General features: G+C 67.2%; 1 protein-coding gene across 1 annotated transcript; it reads right to left on the bottom strand.

Annotated features, from left to right (window-relative positions):
* Positions 1-1,816: 1,816 nt before the first annotated feature.
* On the bottom strand, positions 1,817-23,713 carry EPPK1 (epiplakin 1). The gene is made up of 3 exons (XM_078071892.1): positions 23,671-23,713; positions 5,998-18,596; positions 1,817-4,443 (listed from the first exon to the last, which is right to left on the bottom strand). Exons 2-3 carry the CDS (start codon positions 18,542-18,544, stop codon positions 1,832-1,834), a joined length of 15,159 nt encoding a protein of 5,052 aa, XP_077928018.1. The 5' UTR covers positions 18,545-18,596; positions 23,671-23,713; the 3' UTR covers positions 1,817-1,831.
* Between the last annotated feature and the right edge of the window lie 1,573 nt (positions 23,714-25,286).

The following is a 25,286-nucleotide window of genomic DNA, read 5'->3' as shown; positions in this document are numbered from 1 at the left end:
GAGAGCAGTCCCCGCCACCAGCCTGACTCCAGCGAACCGACCTCAGGGCTTTCGGCGCCGGCCTGGACCCGGGTACGTCGGATCCTCCCTGGGCGCTCTGCGACCTGCGTGGGACCGGGTCAGGGGCTCCGGGAAAGGTCCCTGCCCAGCTCTTGGAGCTGCAGGTTCTTCCTGCACCGCCTCCCCACCACACTCATGCTACGCAAACCCCGAACCCAGCCCCAGACCCCGTTCAGTCTCCAGGGGCTTGGACCCGAAGGTCTGGGGGAAGGCCTGGGGTGGAGCATCCCCTCCCCCAAGGAACACGTGGGACGGTCACTGAAGTGATAATAGCAGGCTGACCCAGTGACTTTAATTCATGATCACAAACCTCCCACTGCTCGCAGCTCTGTTCTTTCTATTCTTTTGCACGCGTTTACTGTCCCACACTCCGAAATGGCAATTTCTTCCCTTTCCGGTGACACAGAGGAGGCCAAAGCAGGGAACCCTACCCTACTCACATGCAGCCCCTTTCTCTTCAGGAGGCCCCTCATCACACCCTCTGGCCATGTCAACGAGAGACACGCTCTAGAATTCTTGCTTAAAATCTCCCTTTACCCCACAACCCCCACTGCCTTCCCATGATCTCACTCTCTCGCACTTGCTCATTTCCTCCCCCATCCTTCATCGTCTCTTTCTAGGGAGAAAAGTGGTACACACACGTGCCTTCTCTCAAACTCGAAGCCCAGCCCTGAACTCCTACTCCATCTCAGTTCAGTGGTCTTCAGCCCCACTACTGTATCAGAGTCAACAGGGACACCTCTCTTTTCCCCAGATGTTGCCATAGATGGCATCTGACCCCTTCACCATCCCCACTGCTGTCATCCCTGTATGACCCACGTTGCTCGCCAGGGCCTTGGCAGCAGCCTGCTCCCTGTGTCCCGGCTGCCATCTAGCAGCAGGAGGCACACCGAAATGTCCCTCAGCGGCTCACAACTCTCTCTGTAGTGAACAGGGAGACCAGGAAGGACGGGCCCCATGTCCCAACAAGACACCCTTTAATTAAGGACTGAAGTTCTAGGATCTTCCAGGGGTCATGCTCCAAGACCTGTTGCCCTACATGTGTGACATGTTTTTTTTATTGTTTACTTTCTTATCTCTACATTTAAAACATCTGAACACTCAATCTGAAAAGAAGAAACCTTTGTTTATAAACATGAATATTTCTCTGTAAATTATGAAGGATATGGCTCCAAAACATGCCAGTCACACCCCTGTGAGGGGACATATGTAACAGACTGCTCTAAGACAGATTCAGACCCTCACTGACCACAGAGTGGGAAGCACGGACACCAAGAGGGACCCCAAAGAGCCGCAGACCACTGACTGATAGGAAATGAGTTAGTCCACAAGCAGAAGCATATCTTTCAAATGTATGAGAGTACATTCAATAAAAAAAGAAAACAACAATCAGATGTATACAATTCAGTGGAATATGCCAAAACAAAAACAAAAAACAAAGGAAAGGCTTCTTAGCGCTAACTGCAACAAAGTTTACCAGAAAAGGTCACCTAATATCCATCACTGAGATACACAAAGACTAAAATTTGACAAGTAAAACTTGCTGGAGATGTACATATGAATATCTTGAGAGCATACACTCATTTTAGCACAACATGGGAAAAGTGAAAACACTAGAAGGAAAATGGAAATTATTGGTTTGTCTCCAGAAATATGTATACTTATAACAAGTAGTATAGATTACTAAAATCATCGGACTTTCTGAGATTGCTGAAATACAGCAATATGTTTTTAGAAAACGAAGCAACAACACCAAGAAAGGCCATTCTGCTCAAATAACGGAAAGAAATAAGAGGCCCGTCTCTGGGTCGACAGTAGCTCTCTGGAGAAGCTCCACGTACGTGAGGTTCTCGTGCGTGTTGGGGTCGAAGAAGCCCTTGGTGTCGTCGCTCGGGTCCGCCAGGACGCGGCTCATCTCCTCGTCGAAGTAGCCGCGCTGGTAGGCCACGTCCACGGGCACGCGGTGGCTGTGCACGGGGTCGATGATGCCGCCCGTGGCGATCTGGGCCTCCAGCAGGCGGATGCCGTGGTCGCGGACGACGAGGTCCTTCTTCATGGCCTGGAAGAGGGAGATCTGCTCCCCGGTGTAGGGGTCCTTGTAGCCGGTGACGGCGCGCTCGGCCGACAGCAGCTTCTCCTGGATCTCGCCGCCCACCAGGCCCGCGGCCACCGCCTCCTCCACGGACAGCCTCTGGTTGCGCACGGGGTCGATGACGAAGCCGGTGGCCGCCTGCGCCTCCAGCAGGACCAGGGCCGTGCCGGGCCGCAGGACGCCCTTCCACATGGCCTGGTAGATGCTCATCTTCTCCTGCCGCCCGGGCTCGTCCTTGGCGGGCACCAGCACGCCCGCGATGCAGCCCGTGCCCTGCAGGTAGCGCTTGACCGAGTCCATCTCCGTCACCTCCTGCAGGGTCTTGGTGCCCTGGGCCAGGTCCCGCAGGGTCTCGGGGCCCAGGATCCCGGACGTGTGCAGCTCGGAGGCGGACACCTGGCGCCTCAGGCCCCGGAACGACACCTTGCTCAGCCGCTCCTCCGCCTCCTCGATGGCCTGGGTGAGGATGGTGACCAGGGTGGGCACGGCCAGGGCGCCGGCCGCGTGCTGGGCCAGAAGCTCATCCCGGCGGGCCTGGCTCAGGTAGGAGGAGAAGAGGACCTCCCACACGGAGGGCCGCTGCCCCCGGAACTGCCCGGCGTGCACGTCCATGGTGGCGGCACGCAGGGCCTGCTCCTGGGGGCCACTGGCGGCGGGCTCGGCGGCGGCCTGGCCCGGGGGCGGCCCCGCGTCGCCGTCCCCGCCACCGCGCCCGGCTGGCCCGGCCTCTTGCGGGCCGCGGGCGGCGTCCCCCTGAGCGCGCTCGGGCCCTCCGGCCGCCTCCGCCTCCTCGATGATGGTGGTCAGCCTGCGGGTCAGCGCCGGCAAGCCCAGCGTCCCCGAGCCAAAGTCGGCCACTAGCTGCTCCCGCGTGGCGCCGCTCACGTAGCTGGAGGCCAGCACGTCCCACACGGGCACCGCCGGCCCGCGCAGGCGGCCCACCTTGACCTCCATGGTGGCGGCACGCAGGGCCCCGCGGGGGTCCGGCAGGGCCGGATGCGGGGCCCCGCTCTCGGCGGCGGCGGCACGGGCCAGCAGCCGGGTGAGGGCGGCGCCCACCTCCTGCACTTTCAGCACGCCCGCCTGGTACCTGCGCAGCAGGTCCTGCCGCAGGCCCTCGGGCACCTCCCGGTGGAACAGGAGCTCCCAGACGGAGACGCTCTGGCCCTGGAGGACGCCGCGGCCCGGCGACACGCGGGCGTCCCTCAGGGCGCCGCGCAGCTCCTCGCTCAGCTGGTGCGCGGCGGAGCCCCGGCCGGCCACCTGCAGCAGGCGCAGGCCCGTCTCGGGGTCCTCCACACAGCGCTCCAGCAGCTGCAGGTACGTGAGGTTCTCGTGCGTGTTGGGGTCGAAGAAGCCCTTGGTGTCGTCGCTCGGGTCCGCCAGGACGCGGCTCATCTCCTCGTCGAAGTAGCCGCGCTGGTAGGCCACGTCCACGGGCACGCGGTGGCTGTGCACGGGGTCGATGATGCCGCCCGTGGCGATCTGGGCCTCCAGCAGGCGGATGCCGTGGTCGCGGACGACGAGGTCCTTCTTCATGGCCTGGAAGAGGGAGATCTGCTCCCCGGTGTAGGGGTCCTTGTAGCCGGTGACGGCGCGCTCGGCCGACAGCAGCTTCTCCTGGATCTCGCCGCCCACCAGGCCCGCGGCCACCGCCTCCTCCACGGACAGCCTCTGGTTGCGCACGGGGTCGATGACGAAGCCGGTGGCCGCCTGCGCCTCCAGCAGGACCAGGGCCGTGCCGGGCCGCAGGACGCCCTTCCACATGGCCTGGTAGATGCTCATCTTCTCCTGCCGCCCGGGCTCGTCCTTGGCGGGCACCAGCACGCCCGCGATGCAGCCCGTGCCCTGCAGGTAGCGCTTGACCGAGTCCATCTCCGTCACCTCCTGCAGGGTCTTGGTGCCCTGGGCCAGGTCCCGCAGGGTCTCGGGGCCCAGGATCCCGGACGTGTGCAGCTCGGAGGCGGACACCTGGCGCCTCAGGCCCCGGAACGACACCTTGCTCAGCCGCTCCTCCGCCTCCTCGATGGCCTGGGTGAGGATGGTGACCAGGGTGGGCACGGCCAGGGCGCCGGCCGCGTGCTGGGCCAGAAGCTCATCCCGGCGGGCCTGGCTCAGGTAGGAGGAGAAGAGGACCTCCCACACGGAGGGCCGCTGCCCCCGGAACTGCCCGGCGTGCACGTCCATGGTGGCGGCACGCAGGGCCTGCTCCTGGGGGCCACTGGCGGCGGGCTCGGCGGCGGCCTGGCCCGGGGGCGGCCCCGCGTCGCCGTCCCCGCCACCGCGCCCGGCTGGCCCGGCCTCTTGCGGGCCGCGGGCGGCGTCCCCCTGAGCGCGCTCGGGCCCTCCGGCCGCCTCCGCCTCCTCGATGATGGTGGTCAGCCTGCGGGTCAGCGCCGGCAAGCCCAGCGTCCCCGAGCCAAAGTCGGCCACTAGCTGCTCCCGCGTGGCGCCGCTCACGTAGCTGGAGGCCAGCACGTCCCACACGGGCACCGCCGGCCCGCGCAGGCGGCCCACCTTGACCTCCATGGTGGCGGCACGCAGGGCCCCGCGGGGGTCCGGCAGGGCCGGATGCGGGGCCCCGCTCTCGGCGGCGGCGGCACGGGCCAGCAGCCGGGTGAGGGCGGCGCCCACCTCCTGCACTTTCAGCACGCCCGCCTGGTACCTGCGCAGCAGGTCCTGCCGCAGGCCCTCGGGCACCTCCCGGTGGAACAGGAGCTCCCAGACGGAGACGCTCTGGCCCTGGAGGACGCCGCGGCCCGGCGACACGCGGGCGTCCCTCAGGGCGCCGCGCAGCTCCTCGCTCAGCTGGTGCGCGGCGGAGCCCCGGCCGGCCACCTGCAGCAGGCGCAGGCCCGTCTCGGGGTCCTCCACACAGCGCTCCAGCAGCTGCAGGTACGTGAGGTTCTCGTGCGTGTTGGGGTCGAAGAAGCCCTTGGTGTCGTCGCTCGGGTCCGCCAGGACGCGGCTCATCTCCTCGTCGAAGTAGCCGCGCTGGTAGGCCACGTCCACGGGCACGCGGTGGCTGTGCACGGGGTCGATGATGCCGCCCGTGGCGATCTGGGCCTCCAGCAGGCGGATGCCGTGGTCGCGGACGACGAGGTCCTTCTTCATGGCCTGGAAGAGGGAGATCTGCTCCCCGGTGTAGGGGTCCTTGTAGCCGGTGACGGCGCGCTCGGCCGACAGCAGCTTCTCCTGGATCTCGCCGCCCACCAGGCCCGCGGCCACCGCCTCCTCCACGGACAGCCTCTGGTTGCGCACGGGGTCGATGACGAAGCCGGTGGCCGCCTGCGCCTCCAGCAGGACCAGGGCCGTGCCGGGCCGCAGGACGCCCTTCCACATGGCCTGGTAGATGCTCATCTTCTCCTGCCGCCCGGGCTCGTCCTTGGCGGGCACCAGCACGCCCGCGATGCAGCCCGTGCCCTGCAGGTAGCGCTTGACCGAGTCCATCTCCGTCACCTCCTGCAGGGTCTTGGTGCCCTGGGCCAGGTCCCGCAGGGTCTCGGGGCCCAGGATCCCGGACGTGTGCAGCTCGGAGGCGGACACCTGGCGCCTCAGGCCCCGGAACGACACCTTGCTCAGCCGCTCCTCCGCCTCCTCGATGGCCTGGGTGAGGATGGTGACCAGGGCGGGCACGGCCAGGGCGCCGGCCGCGTGCTGGGCCAGAAGCTCATCCCGGCGGGCCTGGCTCAGGTAGGAGGAGAAGAGGACCTCCCACACGGAGGGCCGCTGCCCCCGGAACTGCCCGGCGTGCACGTCCATGGTGGCGGCACGCAGGGCCTGCTCCTGGGGGCCACTGGCGGCGGGCTCGGCGGCGGCCTGGCCCGGGGGCGGCCCCGCGTCGCCGTCCCCGCCACCGCGCCCGGCTGGCCCGGCCTCTTGCGGGCCGCGGGCGGCGTCCCCCTGAGCGCGCTCGGGCCCTCCGGCCGCCTCCGCCTCCTCGATGATGGTGGTCAGCCTGCGGGTCAGCGCCGGCAAGCCCAGCGTCCCCGAGCCAAAGTCGGCCACTAGCTGCTCCCGCGTGGCGCCGCTCACGTAGCTGGAGGCCAGCACGTCCCACACGGGCACCGCCGGCCCGCGCAGGCGGCCCACCTTGACCTCCATGGTGGCGGCACGCAGGGCCCCGCGGGGGTCCGGCAGGGCCGGATGCGGGGCCCCGCTCTCGGCGGCGGCGGCACGGGCCAGCAGCCGGGTGAGGGCGGCGCCCACCTCCTGCACTTTCAGCACGCCCGCCTGGTACCTGCGCAGCAGGTCCTGCCGCAGGCCCTCGGGCACCTCCCGGTGGAACAGGAGCTCCCAGACGGAGACGCTCTGGCCCTGGAGGACGCCGCGGCCCGGCGACACGCGGGCGTCCCTCAGGGCGCCGCGCAGCTCCTCGCTCAGCTGGTGCGCGGCGGAGCCCCGGCCGGCCACCTGCAGCAGGCGCAGGCCCGTCTCGGGGTCCTCCACACAGCGCTCCAGCAGCTGCAGGTACGTGAGGTTCTCGTGCGTGTTGGGGTCGAAGAAGCCCTTGGTGTCGTCGCTCGGGTCCGCCAGGACGCGGCTCATCTCCTCGTCGAAGTAGCCGCGCTGGTAGGCCACGTCCACGGGCACACGGTGGCTGTGCACGGGGTCGATGATGCCGCCCGTGGCGATCTGGGCCTCCAGCAGGCGGATGCCGTGGTCGCGGACGACGAGGTCCTTCTTCATGGCCTGGAAGAGGGAGATCTGCTCCCCGGTGTAGGGGTCCTTGTAGCCGGTGACGGCGCGCTCGGCCGACAGCAGCTTCTCCTGGATCTCGCCGCCCACCAGGCCCGCGGCCACCGCCTCCTCCACGGACAGCCTCTGGTTGCGCACGGGGTCGATGACGAAGCCGGTGGCCGCCTGCGCCTCCAGCAGGACCAGGGCCGTGCCGGGCCGCAGGACGCCCTTCCACATGGCCTGGTAGATGCTCATCTTCTCCTGCCGCCCGGGCTCGTCCTTGGCGGGCACCAGCACGCCCGCGATGCAGCCCGTGCCCTGCAGGTAGCGCTTGACCGAGTCCATCTCCGTCACCTCCTGCAGGGTCTTGGTGCCCTGGGCCAGGTCCCGCAGGGTCTCGGGGCCCAGGATCCCGGACGTGTGCAGCTCGGAGGCGGACACCTGGCGCCTCAGGCCCCGGAACGACACCTTGCTCAGCCGCTCCTCCGCCTCCTCGATGGCCTGGGTGAGGATGGTGACCAGGGCGGGCACGGCCAGGGCGCCGGCCGCGTGCTGGGCCAGAAGCTCATCCCGGCGGGCCTGGCTCAGGTAGGAGGAGAAGAGGACCTCCCACACGGAGGGCCGCTGCCCCCGGAACTGCCCGGCGTGCACGTCCATGGTGGCGGCACGCAGGGCCTGCTCCTGGGGGCCACTGGCGGCGGGCTCGGCGGCGGCCTGGCCCGGGGGCGGCCCCGCGTCGCCGTCCCCGCCACCGCGCCCGGCTGGCCCGGCCTCTTGCGGGCCGCGGGCGGCGTCCCCCTGAGCGCGCTCGGGCCCTCCGGCCGCCTCCGCCTCCTCGATGATGGTGGTCAGCCTGCGGGTCAGCGCCGGCAAGCCCAGCGTCCCCGAGCCAAAGTCGGCCACTAGCTGCTCCCGCGTGGCGCCGCTCACGTAGCTGGAGGCCAGCACGTCCCACACGGGCACCGCCGGCCCGCGCAGGCGGCCCACCTTGACCTCCATGGTGGCGGCACGCAGGGCCCCGCGGGGGTCCGGCAGGGCCGGATGCGGGGCCCCGCTCTCGGCGGCGGCGGCACGGGCCAGCAGCCGGGTGAGGGCGGCGCCCACCTCCTGCACTTTCAGCACGCCCGCCTGGTACCTGCGCAGCAGGTCCTGCCGCAGGCCCTCGGGCACCTCCCGGTGGAACAGGAGCTCCCAGACGGAGACGCTCTGGCCCTGGAGGACGCCGCGGCCCGGCGACACGCGGGCGTCCCTCAGGGCGCCGCGCAGCTCCTCGCTCAGCTGGTGCGCGGCGGAGCCCCGGCCGGCCACCTGCAGCAGGCGCAGGCCCGTCTCGGGGTCCTCCACACAGCGCTCCAGCAGCTGCAGGTACGTGAGGTTCTCGTGCGTGTTGGGGTCGAAGAAGCCCTTGGTGTCGTCGCTCGGGTCCGCCAGGACGCGGCTCATCTCCTCGTCGAAGTAGCCGCGCTGGTAGGCCACGTCCACGGGCACGCGGTGGCTGTGCACGGGGTCGATGATGCCGCCCGTGGCGATCTGGGCCTCCAGCAGGCGGATGCCGTGGTCGCGGACGACGAGGTCCTTCTTCATGGCCTGGAAGAGGGAGATCTGCTCCCCGGTGTAGGGGTCCTTGTAGCCGGTGACGGCGCGCTCGGCCGACAGCAGCTTCTCCTGGATCTCGCCGCCCACCAGGCCCGCGGCCACCGCCTCCTCCACGGACAGCCTCTGGTTGCGCACGGGGTCGATGACGAAGCCGGTGGCCGCCTGCGCCTCCAGCAGGACCAGGGCCGTGCCGGGCCGCAGGACGCCCTTCCACATGGCCTGGTAGATGCTCATCTTCTCCTGCCGCCCGGGCTCGTCCTTGGCGGGCACCAGCACGCCCGCGATGCAGCCCGTGCCCTGCAGGTAGCGCTTGACCGAGTCCATCTCCGTCACCTCCTGCAGGGTCTTGGTGCCCTGGGCCAGGTCCCGCAGGGTCTCGGGGCCCAGGATCCCGGACGTGTGCAGCTCGGAGGCGGACACCTGGCGCCTCAGGCCCCGGAACGACACCTTGCTCAGCCGCTCCTCCGCCTCCTCGATGGCCTGGGTGAGGATGGTGACCAGGGCGGGCACGGCCAGGGCGCCGGCCGCGTGCTGGGCCAGAAGCTCATCCCGGCGGGCCTGGCTCAGGTAGGAGGAGAAGAGGACCTCCCACACGGAGGGCCGCTGCCCCCGGAACTGCCCGGCGTGCACGTCCATGGTGGCGGCACGCAGGGCCTGCTCCTGGGGGCCACTGGCGGCGGGCTCGGCGGCGGCCTGGCCCGGGGGCGGCCCTGCGTCGCCGTCCCCGCCACCGCGCCCGGCTGGCCCGGCCTCTTGCGGGCCGCGGGCGGCGTCCCCCTGAGCGCGCTCGGGCCCTCCGGCCGCCTCCGCCTCCTCGATGATGGTGGTCAGCCTGCGGGTCAGCGCCGGCAAGCCCAGCGTCCCCGAGCCAAAGTCGGCCACTAGCTGCTCCCGCGTGGCGCCGCTCACGTAGCTGGAGGCCAGCACGTCCCACACGGGCACCGCCGGCCCGCGCAGGCGGCCCACCTTGACCTCCATGGTGGCGGCACGCAGGGCCCCGCGGGGGTCCGGCAGGGCCGGATGCGGGGCCCCGCTCTCGGCGGCGGCGGCACGGGCCAGCAGCCGGGTGAGGGCGGCGCCCACCTCCTGCACTTTCAGCACGCCCGCCTGGTACCTGCGCAGCAGGTCCTGCCGCAGGCCCTCGGGCACCTCCCGGTGGAACAGGAGCTCCCAGACGGAGACGCTCTGGCCCTGGAGGACGCCGCGGCCCGGCGACACGCGGGCGTCCCTCAGGGCGCCGCGCAGCTCCTCGCTCAGCTGGTGCGCGGCGGAGCCCCGGCCGGCCACCTGCAGCAGGCGCAGGCCCGTCTCGGGGTCCTCCACACAGCGCTCCAGCAGCTGCAGGTACGTGAGGTTCTCGTGCGTGTTGGGGTCGAAGAAGCCCTTGGTGTCGTCGCTCGGGTCCGCCAGGACGCGGCTCATCTCCTCGTCGAAGTAGCCGCGCTGGTAGGCCACGTCCACGGGCACGCGGTGGCTGTGCACGGGGTCGATGATGCCGCCCGTGGCGATCTGGGCCTCCAGCAGGCGGATGCCGTGGTCGCGGACGACGAGGTCCTTCTTCATGGCCTGGAAGAGGGAGATCTGCTCCCCGGTGTAGGGGTCCTTGTAGCCGGTGACGGCGCGCTCGGCCGACAGCAGCTTCTCCTGGATCTCGCCGCCCACCAGGCCCGCGGCCACCGCCTCCTCCACGGACAGCCTCTGGTTGCGCACGGGGTCGATGACGAAGCCGGTGGCCGCCTGCGCCTCCAGCAGGACCAGGGCCGTGCCGGGCCGCAGGACGCCCTTCCACATGGCCTGGTAGATGCTCATCTTCTCCTGCCGCCCGGGCTCGTCCTTGGCGGGCACCAGCACGCCCGCGATGCAGCCCGTGCCCTGCAGGTAGCGCTTGACCGAGTCCATCTCCGTCACCTCCTGCAGGGTCTTGGTGCCCTGGGCCAGGTCCCGCAGGGTCTCAGGGCCCAGGATCCCGGACGTGTGCAGCTCGGAGGCGGACACCTGGCGCCTCAGGCCCCGGAACGACACCTTGCTCAGCCGCTCCTCCGCCTCCTCGATGGCCTGGGTGAGGATGGTGACCAGGGCGGGCACGGCCAGGGCGCCGGCCGCGTGCTGGGCCAGAAGCTCATCCCGGCGGGCCTGGCTCAGGTAGGAGGAGAAGAGGACCTCCCACACGGAGGGCCGCTGCCCCCGGAACTGCCCGGCGTGCACGTCCATGGTGGCGGCACGCAGGGCCTGCTCCTGGGGGCCACTGGCGGCGGGCTCGGCGGCGGCCTGGCCCGGGGGCGGCCCCGCGTCGCCGTCCCCGCCACCGCGCCCGGCTGGCCCGGCCTCTTGCGGGCCGCGGGCGGCGTCCCCCTGAGCGCGCTCGGGCCCTCCGGCCGCCTCCGCCTCCTCGATGATGGTGGTCAGCCTGCGGGTCAGCGCCGGCAAGCCCAGCGTCCCCGAGCCAAAGTCGGCCACTAGCTGCTCCCGCGTGGCGCCGCTCACGTAGCTGGAGGCCAGCACGTCCCACACGGGCACCGCCGGCCCGCGCAGGCGGCCCACCTTGACCTCCATGGTGGCGGCACGCAGGGCCCCGCGGGGGTCCGGCAGGGCCGGATGCGGGGCCCCGCTCTCGGCGGCGGCGGCACGGGCCAGCAGCCGGGTGAGGGCGGCGCCCACCTCCTGCACTTTCAGCACGCCCGCCTGGTACCTGCGCAGCAGGTCCTGCCGCAGGCCCTCGGGCACCTCCCGGTGGAACAGGAGCTCCCAGACGGAGACGCTCTGGCCCTGGAGGACGCCGCGGCCCGGCGACACGCGGGCGTCCCTCAGGGCGCCGCGCAGCTCCTCGCTCAGCTGGTGCGCGGCGGAGCCCCGGCCGGCCACCTGCAGCAGGCGCAGGCCCGTCTCGGGGTCCTCCACACAGCGCTCCAGCAGCTGCAGGTACGTGAGGTTCTCGTGCGTGTTGGGGTCGAAGAAGCCCTTGGTGTCGTCGCTCGGGTCCGCCAGGACGCGGCTCATCTCCTCGTCGAAGTAGCCGCGCTGGTAGGCCACGTCCACGGGCACGCGGTGGCTGTGCACGGGGTCGATGATGCCGCCCGTGGCGATCTGGGCCTCCAGCAGGCGGATGCCGTGGTCGCGGACGACGAGGTCCTTCTTCATGGCCTGGAAGAGGGAGATCTGCTCCCCGGTGTAGGGGTCCTTGTAGCCGGTGACGGCGCGCTCGGCCGACAGCAGCTTCTCCTGGATCTCGCCGCCCACCAGGCCCGCGGCCACCGCCTCCTCCACGGACAGCCTCTGGTTGCGCACGGGGTCGATGACGAAGCCGGTGGCCGCCTGCGCCTCCAGCAGGACCAGGGCCGTGCCGGGCCGCAGGACGCCCTTCCACATGGCCTGGTAGATGCTCATCTTCTCCTGCCGCCCGGGCTCGTCCTTGGCGGGCACCAGCACGCCCGCGATGCAGCCCGTGCCCTGCAGGTAGCGCTTGACCGAGTCCATCTCCGTCACCTCCTGCAGGGTCTTGGTGCCCTGGGCCAGGTCACCCATCACCTCCTTGCTGATGATTTTTGCATCGATGAGTTCTGAAGCCGTGATTTGTTTTCGGATCCCTGGGAACCATAGTTGCTTCTTGCTTTTTTCTTTCTCATCTATTAGTTCTAAAATAATGTTTACTACCTTTTCCAATGCCTGGGTCTCGTGTATTTTATAGTCACTGATCAACTGGACTTTTATCTCTTGGGTCACGTACTCAGAGTTGAGCAGCTCCCACACTGATGTCCTCTGGTCCTTGTACCTTCCCACCGGGACCTGCACCTGCTCGGCTTCTAAGGCCCTCCTTGTTGCCTCGTCAACATAGGCAGAGGTTTGGTGGTCCCTGACTACCAGGAAGAGAGCCCAATCTGTCCCTGCTTCTTTGTGGCTCCTCTCCTGTAGCTGTTGGTATGTGACCCTCTCCTGAGTGTTTGGATCCACATACCTTTTGTTCATGTGCTTCTGATCTGCAACGAGTGGGTATGTGTCCTGGTGCAGACAGCCCCGTGTGTAGGCCACGTCCAGGGGGAGCCGGTGGTGGTGCAGGGGGTCGATGATGCCCCCCGTGGCCACCTGCACCTCTAGCAGTCTCAGCGCTTCCTCTCTTCCGACGAACCTCCTCTGCATGGCCTGGAACAGTGAGATCGTGTCTCCCGTGGCTGGGTCCGTGTAGCCTAGGGCGGCCTTCTCGGCTTCCAGAAGCCTTGCCTGCAGTTCCTCACCCACCAGGCCCTCAGCCACGGCATGCTGCACGGAGAGCCTCTTCTGGCTGCAGGGATCCAGCATGAATCCCGTGGCTGCCTGGGCCTCCAGCAGCTGAGCCGCAAACCCCATGGGGATGAGTCCTTTCCTGCTGGCCTCGTAGAAGCTCATCACCTCTTGGGTGGAAGGTACAGTCACCCCCGCAATGCAGCCAGTACCCTCCAGATAGGGTCTCACGCGCGCCAACCTGCTGAGATCCTGCCCCCCTGATCTCTCCCGGGACAGGGCATCCAGGGTCCTTTTATCAATGACTCCAGAGTTGAACAACTCTGCAGCTGTCACCTCTCCACGGATGGCTGCCACCTTCATGCCTTGGTATCGCTCCTCTGTTTCTTCCACTATAGCAGTGATGACCCCCAACAGCTGCTCTAGGGACGCATTCCGGGCTCTGTACTCATGGATGAGCTCCCGTTTCCTTTCTTCTGTGAAGTACTGAGACGACAGTAGGTCCCAAAGGGAGACCTTCTGACTGGCGAACCTCCCCACGTGCATGGTCGTAGTTTGGGACTGCAGAAGCTGCCTTGAGGCTTCATCAATATAAATGTAGGTTTCTCCTTTCTTCACAATTTGTAGCAGGTAGAGCCCCGTCTCGGGGTCCTCCACACAGCGCTCCAGCAGCTGCAGGTACGTGAGGTTCTCGTGTGTGTTGGGGTCGAAGAAGCCCTTGGTGTCGTCGCTCGGGTCCGCCAGGACGCGGCTCATCTCCTCGTCGAAGTAGCCACGCTGGTAGGCCACGTCCACGGGCACGCGGTGGCTGTGCACGGGGTCGATGATGCCGCCCGTGGCGATCTGGGCCTCCAGCAGGCGGATGCCGTGGTCACGGACGATGAGGTCCTTCTTCATGGCCTGGAAGAGGGAGATCTGCTCCCCGGTGTAGGGGTCCTTGTAGCCGGTGACGGCGCGCTCGGCCGACAGCAGCTTCTCCTGGATCTCGCCGCCCACCAGGCCCACGGCCACCGCCTCCTCCACGGACAGCCTCTGGTTGCGCACGGGGTCGATGACGAAGCCGGTGGCCGCCTGCGCCTCCAGCAGGACCAGGGCCGTGCCGGGCCGCAGGACGCCCTTCCACATGGCCTGGTAGATGCTCATCTTCTCCTTTGTGCCCTGGATGAGGACCCCAGCAATGAAGTTGCCTCCCTCCAGGTGCCACCTGATGCTGCTCCTCTCCATCACCTCCTGCACTGTTCTTCTGCCCTGATTCAGCGCATCCAGCGTCTCCTTGTCAATCAGCCGGGACCTAAACAAGTCACTGGCCGACACTAGCTTCCGGAGTCCTCTAAAGGTGGCCTGCGAGGGCTGTCTCTCTGAGGTCTCAACCAGGGCGGTGATGGCCACAGCCACGTGCCGCAGGGCGGTGGCCCTCCCGGACTGGCAGAGCGCCACCAGCTCCCGCCGTTTGTGGATGTCGACGTACTCTGAGTGGAGCAGGTCCCACAGTGACACGTTGAGACCTTTGAACCTCCCAGTGCCGACAGGCACCTTCATGGCCCTCAGGGCCACCAGCGTGTGCTCGTCCACCTTAAGCACCCTGTCCTGGGCAAGTGGAAGCAGCCACAGGCCGGTGTCAGTGTCCAGGACACAGCGCTCCTTGAGCTGGTTGTACGTCACCTTGTCCTGTGCACTGGGGTCGAAGAAGAACTTACTGTCCTCGGCCATTGAGGTTAGCACCTGGCTGACCTGCTTGTCCAGGAGGCCAAGTCTACAGGCTGCTGCCTCAGGCAGGTGCACCCCGTGGACAGGGTCCACTGCGCCCCCTGTGGCCAATTGCACCTGTAGGAGGGGGAGGCCCTCCCTTTGGGGCACCAGCCCCTTCTCCATGGCCTGCCACAGTGAGAGGGCGCCTCCTGAATAGGGGTCAGTGTGCCAGGTTACGGCCCTCTCGGCTTGCCGGAGCTGCTCATGCAGGGCCCCAGCCACCAGGCCGGCCTTGATGGCACCTTCCACAGATAGCCTCAGGTTGCTCAGGGGGTCAATGAGGGAGCCAGACGCCACTTGGGCCTCCAGCAGCCTTCGCCCCAGGCCCTCAGGCAAGAGGCCGTCCCTCATGGCCTGGCTGATGCTGACCTTGGCCCCCGATGGCTGCAACAGCACGCCGGCTACGCAGCCCGTACCCCACAGGCAGGCCTTCACGGCGGGCTGCTCAGCAACCTCGGCAGGTGACTGTGTGCCCTGAGCCAGCGCCGCCAGGGTCTCCTGGGTGATGATGCCAGCATCCAGCAGCCAGACGGCAGGAACCTCCCCCCTTGGGCCGGGCACCGTGACACGAGCCTGTGCCAGGAGCTCTGCCTCACGCACCTGCTTCTGCACCGTTTCCTGAAGCTGCTGCGTGGTAGTCTGCCCTGCCCTGAAGTCCTCCAAGAGGCTCTTCCGCTGCTCGTCAGTGAAGCGGCAAGAGCTCAGGAGCTCCCAGAGGGACGTGCCGTCCTCAGCCCCCGGCACAGCCCGCAGGGTCTCCTGGACCTGCTCGTCAGTGGGGACAGCGGCAGCATTTTCTGGCAGGGGCAGGAAGTAGAGCCCAGAGGCCTCGTCCCTCACACACTGGTCCAGGAGCTGGGCATAGCTGGTGCGTCCCCGGCCATCTAGCGTGGGGAAGGTCTTGGAGGAGCTGGACAAGGCGATCGCCATCTCCTGGTCGAGGTAGCCACGCTGGGTGGCCACGGGCATGGGGAGGCGATGGTGGCCTGTGGGGTCAATGACCCCTCCTGTGGCTACCTGGGCATCCAGGAGGCGGGCAGCCTGCTCTGCAGGGACAAGGCCCTTCTTCATGGCCTGGAACAGGGATACCCGCTCCCCAGAGAAGGGGTCTCTGAAGCCGCTGACCGCGTCCTCCGCCTGCCTCAGCCTGCCGTACAGCTCTGGGCCCACCAGCCTCCTGCGCACGGCCTCATCCACGGACAGGGTCTCCAGACCGTGGGGGTCAACAATGGCCTCAGTGGCCGCCTGAGCCTCCAGCAGGGCTAGCGCCGCGCCCGGCCCCAGCAGCTTCTGCTTCATGGCCTGGTAGAGGCTGAGCCGCCGGCTGGAGGGCTGCAGCAGCACGCCGCCCACAGCACCCGAGCCACGCAGGGCCCGCTGGACGCTGTCCACGCGCAGGAGGGCCTCGGGGCTCACTGCCCCCTCCAGCACCCGGTCCAGCAGCTCTTGGTCAATGATTTGGGCCTCCCAGAGCTGGTAGGCTGTGACTCGGCCCCGGAGCATGGGCAGCGTGATGTCCACCCACCTCCCCACTGCTCTCCCCAGCAGCTGGGCCACCTGTGCCAGCGACACCCTGTGCTGTCGGTAGTCCCGCAGGACCTGCCTCCGCTGCTCCTCGCTGAAGCACTCTGAGTTGACCAGCTCCCACGCGGAAACCCTCTGTCCCCGGAACCGCCCATACCTCACAGACAGCAGCAGGCTCTGGAAGGCCCGTCGGGTGGCGCCATCCACCAGCTCGGGCTGTGAGCGGCCGAGGGCCAGCAGGCGCAGCCCCGTCTCGGGGTCCTCCACACAGCGCTCCAGCAGCTGCAGGTACGTGAGGTTCTCGTGCGTGTTGGGGTCGAAGAAGCCCTTGGTGTCGTCGCTCGGGTCCGCCAGGACGCGGCTCATCTCCTCGTCGAAGTAGCCGCGCTGGTAGGCCACGTCCACGGGCACGCGGTGGCTGTGCACGGGGTCGATGATGCCGCCCGTGGCAATCTGGGCCTCCAGCAGGCGGATGCCGTGGTCGCGGACGACGAGGTCCTTCTTCATGGCCTGGAAGAGGGAGATCTGCTCCCCGGTGTAGGGGTCCTTGTAGCCGGTGACGGCGCGCTCGGCCGACAGCAGCTTTGCAAACACATCGGGCCCGATGACGCCGGCCCTCAGTGCCTCCTCTACAGAGTATGTCCTGTTTTCCTTTGGGTTAAGGATGAAGCCCGTGGCCACCTGTGCCTCCAGGAGGATGAGTGCCGTGCCGGGCCTGAGAAGCCCCTTCGCGCGAGCCTCGTAGATACTGAGCCGCTCCCGGGAGCTGGTCAGCAGCACGCCCGCGATGCAGCCGGTGCCCTGCAGGTACCTCTGGACCGAGTCCAGCCTGCCCACTTCCTGGGCTGTGGTCTGTCCTCGCTTCAGCTGCTCGTACACGTCCTGGTCAATGATCTCTGCTTTCAACAGCTCATCTGGCGTCACGGGCCCCCTGAGCCCAGCAAAGGTGGTCCTGGCCGTGGCTGCAGCCTGCTCCAGGGTGGCCCTCAGCACCGCCGCCAGCTCCTCCAACGAGATGGCGCCCTCCTGGTGTCGCTGGGCCAGTGCCGCCCTCTGCTCTGCGGAGATGTGCTCGGAGAAGAGCAGCTCCCAGAGTGACACGGGCCGGCCCTGGAACTTGCCCACGGAGATGGTGGCCGTGGCCTCACTTAAGGCCTGCCGGGTGCTGTGGTCAATGAATGGGGGTCCTTGTGGCTCCCCTCCGAGGGCCCCGTCTGAGAGAGGAAGGAAGGCCAGCCCTGTCTCTGGGTCGGTGACACAGTGGGCCATCAGCTGCCCATAGCCAAGGCTCCCCTGTGTGCTGGGGTCTGAGAAGCCAGTGGCCCGGGAGACACACTGCCACGTCTCTTCGTCCAGGCATCCAAGGCGCAGGGCGGCCTCCAGGGGCAGCCGGAGCCTGCGGGCTGGACACACTGGCCCACCTGTGGCCAGCTGGGCATCCAGGAGTCGCAGCGCCAGAGGCCTGTCCACCAGCTCCTTCTTCATGGCCTGGAAGAGGGAGACTCGCCCTCTGCTGAAGGGGTCATCGTACCCCGTCACCGCCTGCTCGGCCACCAGCAGCTGCCTGTGCAGCTCCGGGCCGAGCAGGCCTGCCCTGACGGCCTCATCCACCCCTAGGCGCCGGCCGGTGGCTGGATCCACCAGCGTGCAGGTGGCGGCCTGAGCCTCCAGGAGCGGGAGGGCCGTGCCCATCGGGAGCAGGTGCTCGGTGATGGCCTGGAAGAAGCTCTTCTTGTGGCCCGCGGGCAGCAGGACAACCCCTGCCACGCCGCCCGTGCCCTGCAGGTAGCGCTTCACGGCGGCCCATGTGCTCACATCTGACGCCACCAGCTTGCCCTCCTGAAGGCCCTGGGCAGTCTCCCCATCCAGGACCCCCACCTCCAGCAGCTCTGCCAAGCTCACTGCCCCACTCAGGGTCTGGAAAGTGGTCTTGAGGGGCAGCAGAGCCAGCCCTGTACTGGGGGCTCTCACGCACCTGCCCAGCAGCCCGCGGTAGGACAGCCACTCGCCTGTGTTGGGGTCCAGGAAGCCAGGGGCACCGGAGCTGGGCTCGCCCTCTGCCAGGCCACGCCACGTCTCCTGGTCCAGGAGGCCCTGCTGGCAGGCCAGCTCTGGGGCCACTCGCACACCCTGAACGGGATCCACCAGGCCCCCAGTGGCCAGCTGGGCCTCTAGCCAGCTGTACCCCAGTGCTCTCTCCAGCACCTCCTTCCTGATGGCCTGGAAGAGTGCCAGCTTCCCGCCACCGTAGGGATCAGGGTACCCAGTGACGGCCCGCTCAGCAGCCAGGAGCCTCTCCTTTAGCTCCAGGCCTACCAGGCCCTGCCGCACGGCCTCAGACACAGAGAGGAAGTGGCCCTGCGTGGGGTCCACAAGGCCCCCGGTGGCGGCCTGGGCCTCCAGCAGAGCCAGCCCAAGCTCACCAGACAGGAGGCCCTGCTTCATGGCCGTGTAGAGACTCTGAGCCTGGCAGGAGGCTTCCACATATACCCCAGCGATACTCTTGGACTGGGGCCCGGAGGGGGTGCTGGCTCCCAGCATGGCCTTCACGGTCTTGGGGACGGTGGTCAGCTCAGTGCCGTTGGTGGCCAGGACATCAAGAGGAGGAGAGGTGTGGCCATTCATCATGCTTGGCCGGTTGTGTAGAATTCACTCCCCCAAGGCCCACTGTGTTTGCTCCCTGCGGGGGGAGAAAGGCTCTGTTAGGGGCCCTGGGATGGCCCAGGCAGGCAGGAGGGGAACAGTCAGGGGTCAGCCCCAAGCCCGGAATCAGCCTGGGGGACGGGGATCAGCATCCAAGTGAGGTCCATTGCCTTGCCCCGTGGGGTCCCAGGAGGGACCACGAGGGACCTCAGGCCAACAGGGTAGCCTCCAGGATGTGTGGGCTCTGTTTTCTCCTGTGGGCCATCCTCTGGCCCCCGTCCCAGCCCAACACCCTCAGGGTCCTGGTGTGGGCCGGGCCTGGAGGGGCCTGCACGCTCCAGGTGGGGGCAGCTCCGCGCCACCCGTCCTGTGGCCCCACCCACCTTCATCCTCCGCCTCTAATTTACACCTTCCAGCCTCACAGGCCTCCCCTCTGCTCCCCAGAGCTCTTTCCTTGTCCTGCCACCCCTTGGGTTCAGGGACACCAGTGCCCTTCCCCCTTCCAGTCACCTCCTCCAACCCCCCCACCCCACCCTGGAGCCTTTGCTCTGGCCTCTGTTCCTTCCCAGACCCCCAGTGGGCTCCAGGCAGGAACCCCCCAGAGTCTCCTGCCTCGGTCTGACTCGGTGTCCTCCCTGCCCCCACTCCCCAACCCCTTTGCTCTCTCGGTTATGTCCTCTCTGTGCCCACACCTGGCCTCGGAGGCCGAAGAGAGCAAAGACTCAGTGCTTGTGAGCTGGTCTTGCAGGAGCCGTGGGGAAGGCCAGGCACTGGGCTCTGGTCAGCTGGCTCAGAGTCCCAGCGCCCCATAGCTGTCCCCTCTCAGCAGACAGCTGTGTGCCCCAATCCTCTGAGCTGCGGGCCTAAGTATCCCACCTCCCATCCCCTATCATACCTGCACACTAACCTCCTTCACCCACACCCATCCCCTTCCGGTGGGGTTCAATCATGTCCCCCCAGAAGAGATGTCTGAGTCCTAACCTCCAGGACCTATGACCCTGGAAATAGGGTCTTTGCATCTGTAACTCAGTTGCGGTCACAGAGCAGGGAGGGCCCTAATCCCTGACACGACTGGTGTCTCTACGGGAAGACAGAGGCGGAGGGGTGCACCCGTGCAGGACCACTTCCCCGCGCAGAAGCAGACCCTGGACTCTGGCCCCGTGAACTGTGAGAGGAGTTTGTTGTGCTAAGCCGCCCAGGTTATGGTAATGTTGCGACAGCTCAGGGAGCCATGCCCTCCCTCTCTCCTCCGCCCCGTGAGCCGGCCCACACCCGGTTTCCGCAGAACCACACTTCATTCCCTGCTGGTGCTGGCCCTCAGCTCGGGAGCCTGACCACGCCTGCCCTGGCCTCCCGACCAGCTCTCGGCCCGCATCGCACACAGGCCTTGGGACAAGGCTCAGGCGCACGCGCATCCCCACTCCACGGCTCTGGCTAAGGTGACCTTGGACTCTGGCTGCCAAACTCAACAAATGCACTTTGGATCTGACTACCCCGCCTCTGGGTCACGGCTGCGCGGCCTTCTCGCTGGTGACTTACCCATGAAACCAGGGAGCCCCTCACACTGCCCTCAGTCCCCCAAATCTGCATCAGAAGCCCAGCCTGCCCTGGGGTCCTGGAACCACGTGCCCGGCTGCCTCCTGAGGAGCCTCAGACTCCGCGGCACCCCCACAACTGCTCGTGCTCAGGTTCTGCTTCAAGCACTCTGTCCAGCCGGAGCCCTGAATCCCTCACACCTTCTCTTGCCCCTGCTGGCCCCACCAGGGGTCCTCATCATGCCCGCCCACCTCACGTTGGTGCCTATGGCCTCCAAGCACCCCTCAGCCTCACAGCTTGCAAGGACCTGTGGTGTCGCTTGAGACCACCTTCCCTGTTCCTGCCCTCTCCACCGCCTCCAGTCCTGGAGCAGGGTGGGGGCAGCAAGTGATCGAGGGGGTGGGCAGCTGAGACCTCCACGGGAAAGCCTCAGTGGCCAGGGCAGTGCGGGGGGCAGCATGGCCCAGCAGACACACAGATCTGGTAGGGTGGACGCTTCCAGGTGCTGCCCAGACCCCATCCGGGACTTAAGGAGGGCTGCGGGCAGATGGCCCCCACTTCTGTCCCCTCAGGAACTGCCTTGCCCTTCCTAGGGCTGCACTGGCTCAGTCCCTCGACTTGGCTTGGGACCCTTCTGCAAACCCCTGGGGTGGGTGAAATCCTGTCCCCTTCCCTTCCCATACACAGATGTGGGGCCTGAGCCTCTGGACCCCAGGAGCTATGTGCTGCTCAGAAGCTCAGACAGGCGGTGCCAGGACCAGGCAGAAACTGAGTGGGGCTTTGGAGGGTAGCTGCCACCTGGCTGGCCACGGGTGCTGGGCTCCAGGAAGGGCCTCGACCCACCAGCTTTCCCACCTAAGCGAGCGTAGCATCAGGCATTTGAGAAGGGGGCTCATAACGGAGCACACAGTGGAATTGGGGGGTGTTGCTAAGCAACCAAGCTTCAGAAGACGATCACAAACGGCTGTGAGGGACCAGCTGGGCATCTAAAGCCCATGTGGGCACCTGGGGCTTCAAAGTGGCCAGTGAAGAGGCTCTGCTCTCTGCAGGGCAGGCTGGGGCAGCGCCGTCGTGAGAGGGGCGAGCTGCAGCACCAGCTCCCAGGTGGCCCCATCCCCCGGGAGGGGGTGTACTACCTAAAATGTGACGCACCTGTCCCCCGTAGATGGACCACATGGGTCCAGGAGCCAAGCGATGGAAGCAGACGTGGCCCCCCACCATCCCTCCAATGACCCCACTCCCCGTCCCTGCGGCTCCGGGGTCAGTTCCAGAGGATGACGGCTTCTGTCAGGGACAGTCCCACTGCACTGAGGGCCATGGCTCCTTGTGTCCCGGACCAAGAGGCCAGAAGAGGAGTGACCTGACCACGAGGAGGACGTGGGGTCTGTGCCGGGGTGAGGGCGGCGGCTGGGCCCCAGAGGCCCACACCTGGTTCTAGTGGCCAACGCACAGTGTTGTCACCTGAGGGGGGCACTGAGCCCAGCACACATGCAGTGGGGACGGTCCGGGGAATGAGGGGCAGAGCAGAGAAAGGAGGCCCTTGTCCTGCGGCTTCCCCAGGACAAGAAGCCCATTGGTGCCCTGAGTGCCGGTGGTGGGTGCGAGGCCACCCTGACCTCCTCCCGGTGGTGAGGCTGCATTACAGGCCAGCTGGCTCCTGTCCTCCCCCGCACCACCCCGGCTTCCTTCCGCAGGGGCCGTCCTGAGCCCACTCCTAACACTCCTGCTGTCAGATTCTGCTTCTGGGACCCGACCTGGACGCAAGCTTTGCTGCCCAGCGGCACCGATGACTGGCACGTTTGTAAAGTGTGCCTCGTTCCAGGACGGCCTTCAGAGGGCCTATGAGCCCAGGGGAGCCCCGCGCGGCCCGCACCCAGCCCTGCCCCAGTCCCAGCAGGAGCTCCAGGTAACAGGGCTGTGGGGTAGTGAGAACAGTGCGCCTTCCCTTGGCAGGGGACAAGGGTGGGGAGAGAAGAGAGGCACCTCACTACCCAGCAGAGGGACGGAAGTGTGTTCTGGGCCACGGCGGGGACAGGAGCAGCCAAGTGAGCAGGGCCATGGGTGGCCCTTGGCCTGGACATGGGCAGCCAGCCCGGAGCCAGACAGGCTGTGCTGGGGGGGTGGGGGGCAGTGCCAGGCAGGCACTAGATGGGAAAACTAGAGCCAGTACGCGCTCGGCCGAACCGGAGGCTCCAGTTTCCTGCACAAAGGGATTCATGGTGGGAGGGAGGGGGCTGGGTGTCTGAGGGAGCAGGAGAGCAGGAAGTGAAGGCCAAGGCCAGGGAGTCCTTGTGCCCCCGTTTGGCTGACAGTGACCTTGAGCCTGGTCTGAGTCTCTCTGGAGTCTGCCCAGGTGGGGCATGAGGAGGATCCCGGGAGTGGGTACTTGAGTCTGCGTTGGGGACCTTGGGAAGGCGGCTGGACAGGGGGGTGTGGAGCTGGGGAGAGACAGACCAGGGCATGTGACTGGTGTCCAGGGCCTGGGGAGTGGGAAAGGGAGGGGTTTCAAGGGTGGGAGGCCCAGGCAAGCCCAATGTCACAGAAGCCAAAAGATGGGTATCCCAGAGAGGTGGCCACCAGCAGATGTGGGCATGGTGTGTGACCCAAGAGGCTAGTGGCCTTGGGGCTGGGGGAGAGAGGCTGAGCAGATTTTCCGGGAAAGAAAAGGGAATCTGAGAGGGGGGAGGACTCTTCCTGTGGCTTCCCTGGAGTGGCCCCATCTCAGGTGGCCCCCAGGCAACAAGGGGGGGAAGACAATTCCCGAGGAGGGTGAGTCTGCATTCCTTGGGTGTGGGCCGCCATTTGTCAATACCCCTGAAGGTCAGCCCCCTCTCCAGCCTGGGATGGGAGTGGGGCGAGGGCTGGCTGGCGGTCCACCTGAGCCACATCAGGACAGAAGGAGGAGGCCAGGCTGCCTCCGGCCACAGAGGGAGGCAGCAATCTTGGCCTTTGCCCGACTGTGGGCAACTGCAGCAGGATCCACCCACCTCCGTGGGGCAGAGACCAGTGGCCACAGAAGCTCGGCATGACAGGAGGGTACAGGGAAGGCAGAGCCCCTCCCGACCCTGCCTCCGGAGGATCTTGCCTGTGCCCACCCATCCCCGACAGCAGGTAGCACCCCAATTGGCCGGGGCCCCAGCCAGGAGCAGCACTCGCCCTCAATTTGTCAGCCTGATTACCTCGCACCGCCCACCACCGTAGGCGCCCGACTCACTCCTGCCCCTAGTGTCCGCACCCCCTCCCCACGCCCCGCCCCGGCCAGGAACCTGACCTGCCGGACCCCGCCCGGAGCGGCACACCAGCCCTGCCGGGAAACCGCTGGGTCGGGGAGGATCCCCGCGGGCGGCATCTCCCACGTCCGTGCTAGTAACCTGGACCCTCGCCCACCAGGGCTGTAGGGAGGTCAGCGGCCCGGCTGGAAGAACGGCCCAGCCCGAGCCCAGAGCTCAGGCCGCTCCACTGGTGCGTCGGCCCCCACGCGCGCCCCCCGCCCCAGCCTTCCCGGTCCCAGGCCCCGGTGCCCTCGGAGGAGTTTCGGTTTCGCTCCCGGGCCTGGCCTGGCCTGCGTGTCCCACCTGCCTGCACGGCGCGCCCGGCTCTCGGCTGCTTGGTCCCTGGCTCGCTGCTTGGCCGGTGCGCCCCGCCGCCAGGGTTTAAACGCGCCGCCGGCCCCTCCCCGCCCCGGCCCCGCCCCCACCGGAGGGCGGTGGCGGGGGGCGCGCCCGCGGGTGCGGCGGGCAGGTACCCGGAGACCCGCGGGGCCCTGTCGACGCCCCGGGCGCGCCGCTCTGGCAGGCTGGCCGCCTGCGAGCACCCCTGTTGAGGAACGCCCCTGAATTGTGGAGGGCGGCTGTCCTCTCCGCCGTACCCCCGGCCCTTGTGGACGGCTCCCCCAGAGCCACGGCGCGGGGTGCCAGGAGGGGGTGCATCCCGAGCCCCTGAGGGCGTTTGAATGGAGTTTGTAAGGGAAATGCGGACCCACCCACGCGGTTTCCCTCCCCAAAACTCGACTTTATTGCTGGGGAGCAGGCCTGCAGGGCCCGGTGCCCCCAGAGCTGCTCTGCTCCCGTCTGGTCCCAGCCAGACCCCTTGGGCTGTTGGCTGGGCTTGCTTGCTGCCCTGGGGCTGTCCTCAGGGGCTCCCCCAGTCCTGTCTGGAAGGGACGGCCAGGCCCCACCCCAGCAGTCCAGCGCCTGCACATGGGCTCAGAGGAGGTCCCCTGTCCATCCAGGAGGACCTAGCGCACGTCTTGGAAGCCCATCCGAGCACCTGCCTTCTGGGGCTGCAGCTGCTGCAAGCGGTTAGAGGCCCAGAGCCTTGGGGGCACAACCTTGAGAGCCAGCCTGCTGGGGGCCACGGCTGCGGGCAGGAACCTCTCAGGGATCTTTGGCTGGCCCCCCTCCAGGCTGCCCAGAGACTTTAGATGGACAGGGCAGTACTGGTGCCCCTCGTCCCCCCAGGGCAGAGCCCAAGGCCTCTCCATCCACCAGTCCCTGCCTGGAGGGCTCAGTCTCCCTGCTCCCCGAGCCCTCACCTTTGCCTGGTTCATTCTTGACCAGGCTCATTCAGGGCTTCCCAGCTACCTGTGACAGTGGGGGTCTGGGGGGCTCTGTACTCACACCTGCTCACCAAGGATCCCTGCACCTGGGGCTGGCCTCTGCCCACCTGGGCGCTGGTCCCCATCCATGGGACCCACACTTGCCATTCTGTGTGGCTGCTGCTGGCCACTGGAGAGCCCTGACCCCAACAGAGTAGGAGCTCTGGCATGGGCCCAGGTCCCAGCGAGGTGTGCGGGGCCAATGGCATCCGTGCCCAGCCCTGCTCAGCAGGCACCAGGACACTGTCCATGATGTCCCACTGGGAAGCGTGCTATATTGGCCATAGCTTGTGGCCCAGCAAGTGCCTCAGGGCCACTCGTTCCCACGGCCAAGCCATGCAGGTAGCATGCCGGGCCACGCAATCCAGCTGTGTGCCAGGCCTTCACTGGGGGAAGGAGGTATGAGGCTGGCAGGCTTGGGTCTCTCTCATGGGCTCAGGCACGGGCAAGCTGGTCCTCGTGCCACCGGCGCTTCTCCCCCCGTCCTCGGTTTCCTGTGGCAGCCTTTAGGTCAGCTCTCCCCAGGACAGCCTGGGGGGCAAGACTGGGTGACTGTCCTACTCCCCAGGCCCCCAAGCTGACCCCAGAACTCCA

Source organism: Halichoerus grypus, chromosome 5 (genome assembly GCF_964656455.1).
Source record: "Halichoerus grypus chromosome 5, mHalGry1.hap1.1, whole genome shotgun sequence".
Classification (NCBI taxonomy): domain Eukaryota; kingdom Metazoa; phylum Chordata; class Mammalia; order Carnivora; family Phocidae; genus Halichoerus; species Halichoerus grypus.
Note: the sequence above shows the minus strand (reverse complement) of the source record. Positions and strands in the feature narration are given on the sequence as shown.

Bases quoted from the DNA above. Each gene is read 5' to 3' on its own strand.
- EPPK1 (XM_078071892.1), bottom strand. From the start codon at position 18,544: ATGATGAATGGCCACACCTCTCCTCCTCTTGATGTCCTGGCCACCAAC. The intron at 4,444-5,997 runs GCGACGCGGGGC...AGGCCGGGCCAG, and splicing joins CGGGCGCGGTGGCGGGGACG to CCGGGCGCGGTGGCGGGGAC.